The 18594-nt window shown below is 34.7% G+C and overlaps 1 protein-coding gene across 1 annotated transcript; it reads right to left on the reverse strand.

Annotated features, from left to right (window-relative positions):
- Positions 1-203: 203 nt before the first annotated feature.
- On the reverse strand, positions 204-15020 carry LOC132637877 (G-type lectin S-receptor-like serine/threonine-protein kinase At4g27290). The gene is made up of 12 exons (XM_060354901.1): positions 14827-15020; positions 13977-14285; positions 11790-11832; positions 11223-11444; positions 3461-4428; positions 2951-3306; positions 2706-2834; positions 2435-2613; positions 1526-1736; positions 1199-1436; positions 884-1034; positions 204-776 (listed from the first exon to the last, which is right to left on the reverse strand). The coding sequence occupies exons 1-12, from the start codon at positions 15018-15020 to the stop codon at positions 480-482; spliced, it is 3297 nt and encodes a 1098-aa protein (XP_060210884.1). The 3' UTR covers positions 204-479.
- Positions 15021-18594: the final 3574 nt, after the last annotated feature.

Consider the following 18594-nt stretch of genomic DNA (forward strand, 5'->3'; position numbering starts at 1 on the left):
ATTTTTCAAATTCCAAATAGAACTTGAAGTTGTATTTGGAATTTTCATGGCCAAATGCCGATTCCGGAAAAAATGAAGAAAAAAATTTCGGAAAAAAGTGAAAAATTCTCATGGCAAAAAGGGTCCTAAACAAGAAATATATGCTTAAAATTAATGTCGCAAGAAATATGGGGAAAAAAAATGCTTTTATTGACAAGGGGAAGCAAAATTTGCTTATTTTAAAGACAACAAAATTTTGAAGCCTATGTGCACCTTTGATAACTGAAATATCATTTACAAGAAAACCTACGATTGATAATAATGATACAACATAATAAACACTCAACTTCACAGATTAAAAAAAATAGTCACATTAATTTCAACTTATAATTGGATTCTATTTATGATATAAAAGAATTTTGTTGAACTATTTCCTCAAGGATGTGTCAGGCAAATGAATTCATTTGGGCATCAAAACTTTGTACGTAGCTTTCCTCATGTTATCGACCTTGTTCAATTGTAATAGTTAGCCCGTTGTTGGTAGAGGACGAAGATGTAGATTTACTAGAAATAGTACTTCTTGTCACAAAAGCTGGTTGATTTGGTCTTGGTAAAATCATGCTTTCACCCCCAAGCATTACTATGACGTTTGACATACTTGGACGTTGACAAGGGTTTTCTTGTACACACAAGAGGCCAATATTAATGCACCTTATTGCTTCATCCAACTTACATGTTTCACGTAGCGATTCATCAACCAAATTGATTTCTTTTTCTTCTTCCCACAATTTCCAAACCTATACGATCACATCATATATACAAAAAATAATGTCAGTATAGAAAAAATTGCCTTTTTATTGATTAAAATCAAACACCAAAACTTAAAATTATATTTTTCACTCACATGTTCTATAAGATTTATTGCCTCTTCGTATTGATGAAATCCAGTGCTTCTTCTACCACTGACAATCTCGAGTAAAATTACCCCGAAGCTAAATACATCTGATTTGGTTGAGAATGATCCATTCAACGCATATTCCGGAGACATATAGCCACTACATGAGAAAATATAATCACACAAAATAAGTATATATATTTGTATCATATTGTAAATTTTTAAAACAAGATTTTCAATCAAATCGGTTTGTTTAACTAGCTAGCCACATTTTGCAACTCAACATCTTTAAACATTAATATAGAACTAATGTTTTCAACTTACCAGGTTCCAGTGATTTTTGTCGTATTTGCTCGTGTATAGTCTCCTTGGACAATTCTTGCTAAGCCGAAGTCTGAAATCTTGGGGTTCATTCCTTCGTCTAGTAAAATATTGCTAGTTTTCAGATCTCTATGGATGATTGTCAATCTTGAATCATGGTGTAGATAAGACATTCCACGGGCAATTCCAAGTATAATATCGAATCGTTTTTTCCAATCCAGACGTGTGCAATTTTGTTGATCTAGTTGAGTTGTGTGAAATCAATTGTATCATTTAACTATGATTAGTTAATATGAAGAAATAAGTAATAGCAAGAGACTAATTACTAACCAAATATGAAGGTGTCCAAGCTTTTATTTAACATGTACTCGTAGAGTAGAATCTTTTCATCACCCTTTACACAATAGCCCAAAAGTTTAACCAAATTCCTATGTTGAACTCTTGCAATCAATAACACTTCATTTGTGAATTCTTCTATGCCTTGTCGAGATTGAGTTGATAATCTTTTAACTGCAATTTCTCGTCCTCCTGGAAATTTACCCTGATAAAACATTCCAGCAATATATATCAGAATGTAGTAACTTGCTTATTAAATATGGCTCGAAAAATGTACTCCTCAGTTCCTATTTATTTGTCATGTTTGCAGAAAATAGTTGTTCCAAAATACTTGTCAATTTTTTTCAAAAGAAAAACAAGAGAGAACCAATTATATTTTTTCAATTTTAACCGTAGCATTAATAGGTGAAAGAACAAATAATAAATAAGGTTGAATTAGTCAAACTCTTATTATTAGTAATATTTTTAAGGGAAAATGACATTTTTGGTCTCAGTTATTGGTAAATTATAATCTTTGTCCTTGTGGTATATGATTCATCCAATTTGACCTTCAATTAATATGTGATTTTGGTCTGTTTGTGTAAAAATCAAGTTATACTTGGACTATTTTTAGAAGAATATTACCCTTAAATATGAAATAGCAATACAATTTTACTATAACACATTGGTAAAAACGTTGGAACGGTTAGTAAATCTGAAAATTTATAAATATTCATAAGCAAAGGGATCAAAAGTGTGTTATTTCAAGTAATTGAATGTTAAATGTGCTTAATAAGTGTTATTTCCTTTGTTCCTAAAAGACTATAGGACAAATAAATAGGAATAAAGGAGTAATACACAATCATACACATATATAGGCCAGAGGATACATTATATATGGAAAAAAAAGAAAGATTCAATTACCTTATAAACCGGACCAAATCCCCCTCGGCCAAGCATGTTTGCCTCTGAGAATTGATTTGTGGCAGCTAATATGCTTTCAAAACTAAAAAATGGAGCATCGATGCTATTCTCATCATCTTCATTTGTCAAAGCAATAAGATTATCTCTGCTCTGCAAATGAGCCAAGAAATTCCTCTGGCCTAAAGAAAAAAGTGAAAGAATTCAATGAGTTAGAAAACATTATTGAGATAAAGTTGTGAAAGAAAGTGTTTGGTAAGAAAAATTCCTTTACCTTTTCCTTTTGCAATCCTTCTTCTACAGTAAATGTAGATAAAGCAGTTTACTACTAGGATTGTCACACATACTGTTGCAAGAACAATGACTTTGAGCCTTGTTGACCATGATTGTTTCGCTTTAATTGCTGCTCAATCCAAAACAAAGTAGATATCTACTTAGAAAAAATTATTGACATAGCTAAGACAAACTGCCTAAAGAATGCCAACTACATAAAGTAGATATGTATAACTTTTTGATTACCACTTGGAAAATCAGAAGCAGCTAGTTTGATAAACAAGTTTCTTCCTCTTTGATCATCTTGAGACAGTTGCAGATTTAGTAATTCTTCACTCCAAGTTAAACAGTCAGTGCCATCATAAGCATAAGCAGTACAAGAACAATTATTTAAACAAGCAGATTCACATTTTGTCGCGCTTGTAACTCTGGCAGTTTCATAGTATTTGGGTAATGTCACATTAGACATCAACCAAAACTTGTCCTTAAAGGGAGCACTTGGATTACTACCGCAGCTCAAATTTGTTTTCCTAACACAACCTTGAGAAAAAATATCTAAATCCCAGTCGGTGTCTAATTTGGGAACAAAACCAGGCAAACACCTGCATAATAGCAGACCTATGTTATGGTTCATACATATATATTAACTGAGCACCTATGATACAAATTCCCGTACTTATTATTTATAGTGTAGTATATTTACAAGACATGAAGTCATTAAGTTTACAATAAAAAATCCTTAATTCGCCACCATACCTGCATACTGAAGTTGAGTCTGGATTGCAAGTTCCAAATGCCCCGCAATAAGCATAGACATCACAAGAGCGTGTTGGTTGAAGGTAAACCACATTCCACTGCTTGGAGCTATCCAACCATGTGAACTGCTTCATTTCCCCCGTGACATCAATCACAAATCTTGATTTGACTAAAGGACTAAAGAAGGTGTAGATGTAGTAAACCTCGTTGTCATCGTTGACATACGTATAGTTGACTGTTGTGTTGGGAGTGTTATATGGCACATTTCTAAAACTATCTCCATCCCAAGCGCCACTGTTCCAGTATTCCTCGGTCCTTTTCCACATTGCCCTAAATTGGCCATTTGTTGGATTAAATTCGACAGTATAAGGCCCCGGACTAGGATCATCTGAACTCCTCCAGGACGTGACATATTGCATTGCTTCGGTGTTCTTGTTGTAACTAAATCTCGCACCAGGCATAAAGGTATGACTAGGATGATCGAAACTTTTCCAGAGTACATGAGACGTTGAATTTGAATTACCATCTCTTAAAGCAAAATTTCCATCATCACCAAGAACTGCAACCATAGAATCGTCAGACTTTCTGGAGTTGACTTTCGTTGACCAAACTAGCTGTCGAGTCCCATTTAGGAGGACCAAATTTCCATTCTTGATCGCGAATTCTGCATTGGGCATTTCGGAGAAAGAAAGTGGCGAGTCGCGATTCGCGACCCAAATGACTGTTTGCGGGGTTATAATTTTGTACCACGTGCCAATGTAGTAACTGATACCATTGTTTGGTGTAAAGAAGCCCATCTCAAAATTTCCGCCTGAAGAAATAATAGTAACACCAATTGTAATAGTTTTGTTTGTGTCAATTCTGTCTCCAATGGATAATTCCTCTGTTTGTCCAAAAGAAACAAAGGAATTGAGGAACAAGAAAGTCAAAAGGAAAGTAAACATCACAAAAGAATTCATAGCTATCTGCTGTGCACAAAACAATATGATTATCAAAAGAGAAGGAGATTTAGATACTATGAGATGATCATTTTTGACTATTCTTCGTTCTTTATTTAAAAAAATTCAAGAGACCCGCGGAATCAGAGAAATATCATTTTGTGATGCCTTCTAGATAGAAAATTAGATATTGTTTATAGTCAAACCCCTTAAGTTAGAACTAATTAATCTGATTCAAGCAAAATTAATATCTACAACTTATTGTGTCCATAAATTAAGAATTTAGATCTGCTTGACTTATATTTTTCCATTTCCCTCATCTACTTGTACATTGTCGCAAATTCTTAAAACTGAAAAACAAAAGTTAGAGCTCACTGTGTTTCATGTTACCAGACCATTGGAAATCTACAAAAAGATATTTTATCCTCATTGTAGTATCATTTGAAGATATACATCTGTAAGTCATATCTTCAAGATTTTTATTCGGATTCAGCTGAGCCTATTGACATTTTGCAAAGTCAAAGTCAAATTCAAAATACTTGGGAACATGCTAGAATAAATTTGGATTAACCTTAGTTTGATTGAGGTGGCTTAAAAAACGGGCTAAACAAATATAGTTGGTGGACTTGACTTGGATCATTCATTTGTTGGGTTCAAGAAATTACCACCCAATGACCTTGAAAATGTGTGCTTAAATTTTTTACCTCGCTTACCCCATGGGCAAACCTCCAAGTTTAAAAGTCAAAACCTGTTAAGCTTGAAGTCTTGCTCGTGGGGCAAGCGAGGTTAAGAGTTCAAGATCACATACTTACAATATCATTCTTGTAAATCCCCTTGTGAGATCTCTTATAAGGTCTGAATCACTTCATTTATTGGTAGGCACTGACAGTTGTATAATTTTAAAATACTTGGGAACATATTAGAATAAATGTGGACTAAAGTTAGTTTGATTTATAAGGCTTATAAATCGGGCTAAACAAATATAGTTGGTGGACCTGACATGGATCATTCATTTGTTGGGTTCAGGAAATTACCACCCGATGACCTTAAAAATGTGTGGTATTGAATTTTTGACCTTGCTTATCACATGGGCAAACTTCAACTTCAAAAGTCAAAACTTATTAAACTTGAAGTCTTGCTCATGGGGCAAGCTAAGTCAAAAGTTCAAGACCACATACCTCCAATATCATTCTTGTAAATCCCCATGTTGGATCTCTTATTAGGTCTGAATCACTTCATTTATTGGTGTGTGCTGACAGTAGTGTAAGCCTTGTTGATGATCAAATTAATGAAGTCTGTTATGACTAGGCTTATTAGAAGATGCCTATAAATATGTGACTAGATTTTTTTTTCTTACCTTTCCTCAACCCTAGACAAGTGTCTCATTCGACTGTCAAGTAGCTGTTGGAGGAGTACAAAGATGAAGACTTAGCCTATCCTACTTTGGTTGGAGCGCTTTTGCATTGATGAACAAGATGGTTTAACAACGATGCGTCTTAGAGCCTGTTTGGATGGGCTTAAAAAAAGCAGCTGATAAGCTGCTTTAGATAAGTTAACCAAACGGGTCTAATTAATTTTTTGGGCTTATTTTAAGCACAAAATGACTTTAAGTTGGCCAGCCAAACACTCAAAAAAGCTGAAAACAGCTTATTGGCAACTTATAAGCTAATCCAAACGGGCTCTTATTTTTCTTTATTATATTCTTAATCTACAAAATGTTCTAATTAGTTCATGAAATTAACTTACGGAAAAATTATAGTGTGTTGGGCTATGAATCCTTTTAGTAAACCATGGGAATGTACCATAAAGGCTTTATTTTTATTTTTATCTTTGGTCAAGGGAGTGGGTTTTATTGTGCAGATACATATTACACGAAAACAATTCGTTTTTTTCCTTTCTTTTTTGAGGTGGTGATCAAATAGTTCAATTATGTATTTAAGATCGGATTATAACCATGTATTTGGCCCTTTCTTGACCTAAGTGTGAAGTTAGCCAATAATTAGAGCATTGTAAATTAACAAAAACATACTAATCTCATGTGTTGTCAAGATTTCCTGTCGGACTCAGTCTGTTGACAGTTTGCAAGTGCAAATTTTAAAAAACTTATGACCCCTTAATCTCTTATGATAATCGGGGGCGGCGTAGACTTTTTTCTTTTTTGTTCTGACTTGTTTTCCTGTGTGCCTTTTTGGGTCAGGGATGGGCTACTATTTTGATTATCACATGGTATAATTATTATTACTATTAATTTATTATACCAAGAATCTAGGGGAGAAAGAGGAAGCTGGAGCACCTCTCTAGAAATTGATTGGATGAGAACAATGCCATGTTGAGAAATTTTAAAATGTGTGAGACACATTAGTGTTTTACCCTGGTATAGGTATATACATAATTATTATTACTTTTTTGAGTGTTTGCGGGCCAGCTTATAAGCCATTTTGTGCTTAAAATAAGCTAAAAAAAACAAGATGGCCCGTTTGGCATAGCTTAAAAAAACAGTTTATAAGCTGAAAACAACTTATAAGTCAAAAAAAAAAAAGTCCTTAAACACTGTTTTCAGCTTATAAGCTGCTTTTTTTAAGCCCATCCAAATAGGCTCTTAGTCGGGGACCATTTCTTCATCTCTTTCTTCTTGTCTAAGTCCTTAGACCATCCACTCTTTCCTTTCACCTCACCTCGTCTTCGTCGAGTCACAACAACGAAGGTAGTAATTGTTGGGAATAAATATAGACTCGTAAAAATAATATTCACGGTATTAGCGATAAATGTGGAACACTAAGTTATGGTTAAATCAGCAAGAATAAAATGAAGCAATAATGACACTAAGATTTTATGTAGAAACCCTTCTAAATAAGGAAAAAACCATGGCTAAGAGGAGCAATTGATATCACTATAGCAAGGAATTTTACACTGTGTAATTGTAGCGGGTTGATATTTTTTCCGATTCGCATTTGCACTTATTTCATTTAAAAAGGAAAGTGTCCCAGGGAAGTACGGTTGTCAATCGTACCGGAAAAAGGAAAACATATACCTCTATGTAATGGTACTTAGAATGGATAATGTTTTAGAGTCGCCACCTAATTTTTAGGAAATTAGGACAATCGATTCGAAAAGGGTTCATTTAAAACGGTTAAATTTTAAAAGAATCCTAATCTAACCAAAGTATGGGTAAGGGTTCTGGTGATTCCCCAGGGGAAGGTGTTAGGCACCCTTGTATGAAGGATCCGTAAAATACGGTTGACCTACGGGTTCTAATAGTATGCCTTTGTAGATATAAATTGCTTGTGATAAAAAGCATTTTTTGTTTCATATTTTCGCAAATAGAAATTAGTCATTCATGCCAAAAAACAGTCCTTTTCAAGAAACGAAAATGGTAGAGTTTTGCCCAAAATTCGGCGTTTTCGGATTTCGGACTAGAACACCTAGGTTAAAACCCGAAGGTGTTAACCCAAGTAGAACATTACGTAAGCCCTCCGATTTTAGAAAAAGGGTTTTTAGAAAAAAAATATTTTTAAGTATAGAAAATAGTTTTTATATGCATACCAATATACTCCATAGGTTAGCCATATTTTTAGAACTTTTATCCAATTCTTGGTTTTAATCTTTATAAAAAGTCTCAAAGTTAACTCATTAATTTTTTTTAATAGTCAAAACAGTTCACCCAAAATGATAATCTAAGTTTACAAAACATATTTTCCAACCCAAGTTTCAAATCAATCATAGTAGTCCTAAAGCTTACCTATAAGTTCAAAATCATATCAAAGGTATCCAAAATCCTCAAAATCATCCACAATCCTAAATTTACCTAAACGGTTTTTTTTTTATTTTTTTTATTTTTTTGTTTGAAAATCAATTTTAGCAACTCTTAGACCTGATAATCTCATTCAAGGTTCCAATTTATATACAAACATACATATATATATATATATATATATATATATATATATATATATATATATAATCAAGTAAATAATATAAAGAGTAGGGAATTAGGCCAACCAAGCCCAATAGAAAAATGCATAAATAAATATTTCCGCTCCAAATTATGCTCCAATGCCTTAGTCCTTCCATGATAAGGGTTGCTCGATCTAGAAATGTTAGTGGGCCTCGAAAGATCCACAAACAAATTGGGGAGGTCACAAAAGATAGGTGTACAAAACATTAGTAATAGGCCGAGGTCAATTATTTAATTTACAAAGCTAAAAAATGAATTACAATACTTTTAAACCAAGCCCATAATTATCATACTTATAAATAAAAGGACAGTTTATGCAAATGGCCCAATAGTTGCTATGAATTAGTAACAAACTCACAAGAATTAAGGTTTTTAATTTTTTTTTTATATCAAAAGCTAACAAGAATGAATAAATCACACTAAACCTATCAACACAATGTCAAAATTATAACTTAAGCTACTATTTTTCTTATTTTTATCAATTTGAATTAACCTAAAATCACTTAACATTGTCAAAAATAGTAATAAATCCATAAGATACTCACTTAATCATGTAAACAAAGTTAGGCTAGCACGTAGTCCTTTTCAACTACACAAGCATCATAAATAACATATTATCAGAACTTAAAATGAAATAAGGGATGAAATCTTTTTTTTCTTATTTTTATCGATTTAACTAACCTAAAATCACTTAACATTGTCTAAATCAAACTTCTAATTTATTTTAATTTTTTCAAATAGTAATAAATCTAGGATACTCACTTAATCATGTAAACAAAGTTAGGCTAGTACCTAATCCTTTTCAACTACACAAGAATCATAAACAATATATAATCATAACTTAAAATGAAATAAACGATGAAATTTTTCCTTATTTTTATCAATTAAACTAACCTAAAATCACTTAACATTGTCTAAATCAAATTCTAATTTTCTTTCATTTTTTCAAATGGTATCAAATTCACATAATATCCACTTAATCATCAAGCAAGACTAAGCTAGCAAAGAATTATTTTTAACTAACACAAGTATCATAATAAATATATAATCATAACTAGAAATGAAATAAAGGATATCAATTTAACTAACCCAAAATCACTTAACATTGTCTAAATCAAACTTATAATTTATTTTCATTTTTTTCAATGGTATCAAATTCACATAATATCCACTTACTCATCAAACAAGACTAAGCTAGCAAAAAATTATTTTTATCTAACACACGTATCATAATAAATATATAATCATAACTAGAAATGAAATAAAGGATAGAATCAGCGGTTACCTTTTGATGGGGCAACCTAAAAATCAAAATGAGGATTGATTCAATCTACTTCAAGCACCAAACACTTCACAAATCTTTAAAACCCTTTTTCTTTTGAATTTTTTCCCCTCTTTTTCTATGTGTATATCTTATATTTTTTTTATTTTTTGTTGCTAAGCTTTGAATATATAAATCAAACTTTAGCTTTTAGGATGCCAAATTTGAACTCTTTTTTTTTTTCCTTTTTTACTCTTTTTTTTTTTCAAAAATAGAAAAAGAAGATTCCCTTTTTTTTCCCTCAAAAATGTGCCCTCCTAAAAAAAATCTCTCCCCCCCACCCCCCCCCCCCCCAAAAAAAAAAAAAACTCCCTTTTTCTTAATGTCCATCCCTTCTATTTATAGGCAAGCCAATTTAGAATTCCATGGACAAAAATAGGCCCTGTGGCCATAGTTTTTTCCCCCAAAATCCTTATTCAAATTTTCTAAAAGCATCCAATTAAGCAATTAGAATTCTATGGACAAAAATAGACCACTTGGCCTTACTTCCCCCCCCCCCCCCCCCCCCCCCACAAAAAAAATCCTTATTCAAATTTTCAAGAATCATCCTACTAAGCATTTAGAATTCTATGGACAAAAATAGGTCACTTGGCCGTACTTCCCCCCCCCCCCCCCCCCAAATCCTTATTCAAATTTTCAAAATCATCCAACTAAATATTTAGAATTCTATGGACAAAAATTGGCCACTTGGCTGTACTTTTCCTCCCAAAAAGACCTTATCCAAATAGTACCAACAAAGGTACAAATGGACAAAATCCCCTTCTTATTTTTTATAAAAATGTAGCATAGTTTTTATATAGTTTTAGATTAATTAGTCTAATACGCCCCTCGTAAAATAATATTTTGATGAAATAAAAATTATAATACGTCGTTTTAAAATACGAGCCCAATATTGATATACTTCCGAGCAATATTTAACAATGTGAAAAAATGAGGTCAAAATGAGGCATAATTCATAGGTCATTTTTAATTAACAATATTTTCGACTTAGACGGAGCGGGATATGTATCTTCTTTTCAAATCACGTTTGTGAAAGTAAATGACTCGTAATTTCTTGTAATTGTTAATTTTTATGAAAATAATAATTAAACGTCAAATTTTGCAATTTTCTCGGGATTTTTAAATTTTAAGGGCATCCTTACTCCGTCTTGGACTCGAAAAATTTGAAAATTAAAATACGTGTTTTATGAGGTGAAAATTAGATGTCAACAGTAGTCACGAGTATAAATACTTCAAATACCACTACACGCTCAAAAGAAATAACACTCTTTTGATTTTCTCTCCTCGTTACAATATCGCTCACACTCTATTTTTCTTCACAGACTATTTTCTGACATAGTCTACGATATGCCTCACTATGCTCTCTATACTCAGATATAGTTCTCTGAGAATTGGTGTGTTAGTAAATTGAACGAGAGCCCCTTATTTGTAGGGATGGAGTGAACCAATTTTCTTCTTGGCCTTAAATTTGGCCGGTGACAAATTTCCACATTGAAGATTTCACTTTGAAATCCTTGCCTGCCTTTGCAATTGTCAAAGACAAGAAACCTCTTTCTTCCTCAAAATAGGGGTTGGACCCCACAAATCTCCCCCTCCAGACCCATTCACATGAAAGAGAGTACACTGGGCTTCTAGTTTGAGTGCATGCCAACAAGTTCTTTGCACAATTCGAACTTGTCTCTCGGTACCACTTTGGTCAGCATATCTGACGTCAATGTTTTTGTTCTCGCATGGTACATGGAGTTCTTGCTCAGGTCTATTGTACTCTGACTGTTGCAATAGACAACATACTCCATCTGTTGCAATCCAAGTTCTTGAAGAAATCTCTTGAGCCATATTATCTCTGTGCCAGCTTCAATAGCCGCAATATACTCCGCTTCAGTTGTAGATAGTGCAACACACTTCTGCAACTTCGACTGCCATGATATAGCTTCCTTGAAAAAGTAAACAAATATCCAGTATTGGATTTTCTGTTATCAAGGTCACTTGCCATATCAGAATTTTTATAGCCCTTCAAAATTGGATTTGATCCTCCAAAACACAAGCATTCATCTGTGTCACGACCCAAACCGATGGGCCATGACTAGTGTCCTAACTGGACACCCGTATACGAACCTGCTCGATATGATCAGACCGAAACTGGAAACAATATGGCAATCTGTAACAGCACGCTGTAAACTCACCATATCATACATTAAAAAGAACCTGTCTCTTGAGAAGCCACAGCTAACCAAACATAACAAAATATGCAAACCGATAAGGCTGCCACTATGCACGGGAATATCCAAAACGAACTACATCTGCTTAGCTGATCAAACCATATACATGCAACCCACATATGTCTACAGACCTCTAAGACTATAACAAATGCTATGTCAAAGGATCTATACCAAAACGACTAGAGCTCCGGAACACTAGAGCCCTCCAAGAAGCTGAGCTGAAGTCTTAAACTGGAGGATCACCAAACTGAGTGTATATACCCGCGGGCATGAAATGTAGGCCCCGAAGAAAGAGGGTCAGTACGAATAGTGTACTGAGTATGTAAGACATGAAATCAACATGTAGATAAAATCCTAGAAAACATTTGAGACATGACAATGAATGGGCAAAATAAATGCATCAGTACAACTATATCAAAAAAACACATATATCCATAGAAACATCACAACAAAGGCCACAGCGTCACCCCCTGTCAACTGTGCCATATATACACACAACAAAGGTCACAGCGTCACCCCCTGTCAACTGTGCCTTATATATATATACAACAAAGGTCACATCGCCACCCCCTGTCAACTGTGCCTTATATATACATGAAGAATGAAAATGAGTGCAGTGCATAATCAAAATGAAATGATAGAACTCTGTAATGTCACAAAATAGCTATAAACATATATTATACTCATGGCATGCATATGAGTTCAAATAAAAACTATCGCTCTATCCCACTTTGAAGGAACAATTTATAAGGTGAGATCAACAACAATGAAATTAATCGAGAAAATCATGAAATAGCTTAACATTTTTACATTATCGTTGAAATCATATTTGATACCTTTAAGCATAAAATCATCCTCAACGTAATCCTCATAAACATTCTCATTTTTAACATCATAAGAAGCTTTAAGAGTCACAAACTTCTAGCTTTTGAAATCAAGGAGGTTATGGAAACGCTTATGGACTCATACCATAGGAATCATGCCTTTGAAAGAAAAGGGACGAGCCTTAACATACCTGTTCAGCCTCCAATTATCTACACTTATTCGTCCGAGCTCGTAAGTCTACAGTTAAGAGGATTCACACAATCGTTAGAATCATCGTAGTATATTTGTGCTAAGCTTTCAAGTCAAACTATTTTATATCCTGCTGAAAATCGAGCAACATCTCCCTTGTTTATATGCTTAGCCCGGAATCTCAATTCAGCAACCAACAACAACAACAACAATACCAACATCAATAACATCATTTCCAACACTAATATGTACCATAAAACAGCCCACACGTTGTTTTCCAACATCCATAACTAACCAACTTACTACACAATTATTTAACGACTTTGTCTCCGAGAATAAGCCTTAAATAATACCAAAAGAGAAAGAGTCATACCTTTTTTCTTGTTAAGACAGCAATATCCTTAATATCCACGCTAAAATCCACCACAAAACAATACTAGAATCACAACCATGCGTTACCCGGACCTAAACCACTACTCCGCTACTTGAAAATTGCTCACTTTTTTATTCTCTCACTCTTTATCTTCAAATTTCTGGAATTTTCTGGGAAACTCTGATGAAAAAAAGGGGGTTATTACCCTTTATATAGGGGTTAAATTCAGGTCGGGTCACTGTAGCAAGTCGGGTACTGTAGCAGTACTGTAGCACACGTTTCTGCTCTGTCAGCCAAACTTGTAAAATCCATAGTTCTCTACTCTGATGTCCTTTCGATGAGTGGTTTGTTGCGTTGGAAACTAGACTCGACTAACTTCATTTTAGGCTCTTGGTTCACTTCAAAACAGTTCATATGCTAAGAGATATTCGTCCCTCAATTTGGACCAAAATTTCACACGAAAGTTTACCCATCCTTTCTCCAAAGTCGTACTACTCTATTTCTTTCACTCATTTCCTTATAAAACCTTCCGGTATACCTTATATACATCCTTCACTCTTTAAATGTACTTGATAATGCTTGCTTATATTTCGAAGTGGTTTTAGTTAACCATAACTCAACATACTTATGTTTCAAATTTGGTACATGCTTCTTCAAAGATACGGAGTGTAACAATCCGAGCTTTCTCTTAGATACCTGAGTATCCACTTCATAGCTTCCCAATGCTTTTTTCCTGAATTTTTGAGAAATATACTAACAACACCAACTGCATGAGCAACATCTGGTCGAGTGCATACCATTGCATACATCAATCTTTTGACGGCAAAGGAATAAGGTATTTTGGCTATGCTCTCTTTCTCCTCCGTTGTTGTAGGATACATCTTCTTGCTCAATTTCAGATGACCAGGAACAGGTGTGCTAACCGGCTTAACACTCTTCATGTTGAAGTGCTCTAGTACACACTCAATGTACTTCTCTTGTGACAAATAAAGCTTCCTTTCATCCCTAAAACAAGTAATTCTCATGCCCAAAATCTGCTTAGGATGACCCAAGTCTTTCATAGAAAAAAACTTACTCAACTGTTTCTTCAACTCGTCAATCTTGGAAGCATTCCTGCCCATAATCAACATATCATCCATATACAGCAAGAGGATGATAAAGTCATCATTAGAATTTTTTTGTGCAAACGCACAGTGATCTGAAGAAGCCTTGTTATAGCCTCGCTCCCCCATAACAGATTCAAACTTCTTGTACCACTGTCTGGGAGCTTGCTTCAATCTATAGAGACTTTTCTCAAGTTTGCACACATAATTTTTTTTTTTACCTTTTGCCTTGAAGTCCTTAGGTTGTTCCATATAAATCTCTTCTTCTAAGCCATCATGAAGAAAAGCATTCTTCATACCCATCTGCTCAATCTCCAAATCAAGACTAACAGTCAAACCAAGGACTTAAGAATGAAGACATTTTCACAACGGGAGAAAATATTTAGTCAAAGTCAATACCCTTCCTTTGACCATATCCCTTAACAACCAATATAGCTTTGTACCTGAGCTTCAAGCTGTGTTCTTCTGCTTTAACTTTGAACACCCACTTGATTTTCAAAGCTCCCATGCCCTTAGGAAATTTCACCAAATCATAAGTATTTGAAAATTTCACCAAATCATAAGTATGATTCTGATGCAGAGATTTCATCTCATCTTGCATGGCTTCAATCCATTTATCCTTGTGATCATCTTCCATGGCCTCATCATGACATTCAGGTTCTCCCCCATCAGTGAGCAATACATACTCATTAGGTGATTAATGGGAAGAATGAACATGCTGTCTAGTAGACCTTCTAAGTGGAATATTTGACTCGTACACAACTTTATGAATAGTAGCATCTACCTCATCAATAGCACAATCGTTATCATCATCAACATGCAGATCTGGAACATGGTTTTGGGTATCACCATCATTTTCGAGCCCACTAACGTCATCAACGTTTGTACGAGGAACTTGATCAAGATTTAACTAAACCTTCAGAACTTGAAGATTTTAACTTTTTCGTTTTGTTAATATCTTCAATGGTTTGATCCTCCATCACGACTCTTCACAACTTTCTTCTCAATTAGATCATATAGCCTGTAACCAAACTCATCAAGGCCATAACCAATGAAGATGCACTGCCTTGTCTTGGTAGTTAAATTCGTACTGCCTTGTATTCGTACTGATAACAGTGGTGAATATTTACAACCAAACACTTTCAAATGGTCATAGGAAACATCCTTGCAATACCAAACATTGTTTGGAACATCATTTTGCAAAGCAACAGCGGGACATAGGTTGATAACATGTGCAACGATCAATAAAGACTTGCCCCAAAAGAGTTCGATAATTTTACTTCAGAAAGCAAAAATCTGACTCTTTCCATTAGGGTTCCGTTCATCCTCTCCGCCAAGCCATTAAGCTGGGAAGTCTTTGGAGGAGTCTTCTAGTGTCCTAAACCCTGTTGCTTACGGTATTCGTTAAACAGTCTGCAATATTCACCACCGTTATCAATACGAATACACTTCAGCCTCTTTCATATTTCTCTTTCAACTGGAGCCTGAAACTGTTTAAATACACCCAATACTTGGTCTTTAGTCTTCAAGATGTAGACCCATAGTTTCCTTGAGAAATAATCAATAAAAGTAGCAAAGTAAAGTGTACCACCCAAGGTCCTTGTCTTCGTTGGACCACATAAATCTGAATGCACCAACTGAAGTAACTATGTCTTTCTTGAAGGAGGTTAAGACTTGAAAGAAATTCTATTTCGTTTTCCAACCAAGCAGTGCTCATGCTTTTCTAATTTGGCACTTTCAAAATTTGACAACAATTTCTTCTTGGCCAAAATATTTAGTCCTTTCTCGCTAATATGGCTAAGCCTCTTATGCCATAGCGTTGAAGAGCTATTGCTCTCAACTGCATTCACCATATCAACACAGGTAGAGGCCATAGTCGAGTATAGACCACAACGCTTTTTGCCATTAGCCACAATCATGGAACCCTTAGTGAGCTTCCATTTTCCAGCATCATTGGTACTGACATGTACCCCATCATCCAAAACACCAACAGAGATCAAATGCAAACGAACATCAGGCGCATGCTTTACATTGTTTAAAACTAGTTTAGTTCAAATACTAGTTTCCAAATAAATCGTTCCAACACCAGCCATCCAGATACAGTCTTATTACCCATACTCAAAGTTCCAAAGTCACCCTGAGTATAGGATGAGAAAAATTCCTTTCTTGATGTCACATGAGATGCGGCACCACTGTTCACAACCCAAGTTGACTTATCACAAGCAATATTTATCAGATCTGCATCAAGGACAATAACAAGATTTTCTGTATGGATGGTGGCCACACGATTGCTATCTTCTTTCTTTTCCTCCTTGTCTCTATTCTCGTTTTTCAAAATCTGGCAGAACTTTTTTGTGTGACCTTTCTTCCGCAATGATAGCACTCAATATCTTTTAGTTTTCTTCTGGATTTGCTTCTATTATGTTCTCTATTTTGAGAATCACGATTCTTGCTTCTCTCCCTAGATTCAGTCACCAAGACATCTGATGAGGAGGAGCCTTGAGATTTTCTTTTCATCTCTTCATTTAAAAGGCTGATTTTGGCAATATCCATAGAGATCACACCATCCAGAATAGAATTTGATAATGAAGTTCTAAGAATTTCCCAAGAATCTGGTAGGGAACCAAGTAGAAACAAGCCTTGAATTTTTTCATCAAAATTAATGCCCATAGCGGATAACTGGTTCATGATCCCCTGAAAATCATTCAGATGATCTGTCATTGCGGAACCATCATGGTATTTTAAACCCAACTTCTGCTTTATCAAAAACATCTTGTTGTTTCCAGTTTTTCGAGCATACAAACTTTCAAGTTGCTCCCATAGGATCCAAGCATGCGTCTCCCCAGAAATATGGTTTGACACAATATCGTCGGCCCACTATCTAATAAAGCTGCAAACCTACCTGTGTAACAAATTCCACCCTTCATCTGATTTATTATCAGGCTTTTTAGTGGCAAAGACAAGTTGATAAAAATTCTTGACATAGAACAAATCTTCCATGTTGCCTTTCCAAATGACATAATTTACACCACTCAAGGTAACCATTCTACTGGTGTTGGCTTTCATTGTTTATCACAAATACAAATACTATTTATTCGGAGACCAAAGTAATTCTTTTCTAATTTGGAAGTTCAGACTGTGTTGCAACCACAGAGCACCAAGAGCTAATTCGATAGCAGTTGCATCGGAGCTAGCTTGGAAAGAGAGGAGGCATACTCAGCCAGAATCTTGGCTCTGATACCACTTGTTGGGAATGAAAATAAACTCGCAAAAATAATATTAACGGTATTAGTGATAAATATGAAACACTAAGTTATGGTTAAATCATCAAGAATAAAATGAAATAATAATGACACCAAGATTTTACGTGGAAACCCTTCTGAATAAGGGAAAAACCACGGCCAAGAGGAGCAACTAATATCACTATAGCAAGGAATTTTACACTGTGTAATCACGAGTATAAATACTCTAAAGACCACTACACACTCAAAATAAATAACACTCTATTGATTTTCTCACCTCGTTACAATATCGCACACTCTATTTTTCTTCACAGACTATTTTCTTACACAGTCTATGGTATGCCTCACTAGGCTTTCTATACTCAGATATAATTCTCTGAGAATTTTTGTGTTAATAAACTGAACGAGAGCTCCCTATTTAGGGATAGAGTGAGCCAATTTTCTTCTTGGTATTAAATTTGGCCAATGCCAAATTTCCACATTGAAGATTTCACTTTGAAATCCTTTCCTGCTTTTGCAATTGTCAAAAACAAGAAACCACTTTCTCTCTCTAAATAGGGGCTGGACCCCACAATAATCAGAGTACGAGTTTAATAAAAGGCATACTACATAAACAGGCATTTAAACTTGACCTCAGCTGACAAGTACTCCCTCCAATTTTGGGTGTGCGCAAGTAGGCACCTCAACTTGTATAAAATTGAACACGTAAACACAAGTTGTGACGTGACATATAGATTTTGGAGGTTCTTAGATGATCATTTTATAAGCTGGTGTTATACCCCGTATTTTTGTACGTTGGATTATTCGTAAGCTAATCGACGTAAGTTCAAGGACAAGATTAATTTTGAGATATGAGGCAAGGACTTTTTAACCCCGATTTTAATAATGCACGGCTTGCTAGCTAATTACTATTAGTATGGAAACATTAATGAAGATTGAGAATTAATTAACCATGATTAGATTATTAAG

This window comes from Lycium barbarum, chromosome 4, assembly GCF_019175385.1.
Source record: "Lycium barbarum isolate Lr01 chromosome 4, ASM1917538v2, whole genome shotgun sequence".
NCBI classification, from domain to species: Eukaryota; Viridiplantae; Streptophyta; class Magnoliopsida; order Solanales; family Solanaceae; genus Lycium; species Lycium barbarum.

Excerpts from the sequence above, each read along its gene's own strand:
- LOC132637877 (XM_060354901.1), bottom strand. The coding sequence starts at position 15,020 with ATGGAAGATGATCACAAGGATAAATGGATTGAAGCCATGCAAGATGAG. Across the intron at positions 3,307-3,460 it reads GACTCAACTTCAGTATGCAG|GTGTTTGCCTGGTTTTGTTC; the intron begins GTATGGTGGCGA and ends GCTATTATGCAG. Across the intron at positions 1,437-1,525 it reads CTTGGACACCTTCATATTTG|ATCAACAAAATTGCACACGT; the intron begins GTTAGTAATTAG and ends CAACTCAACTAG.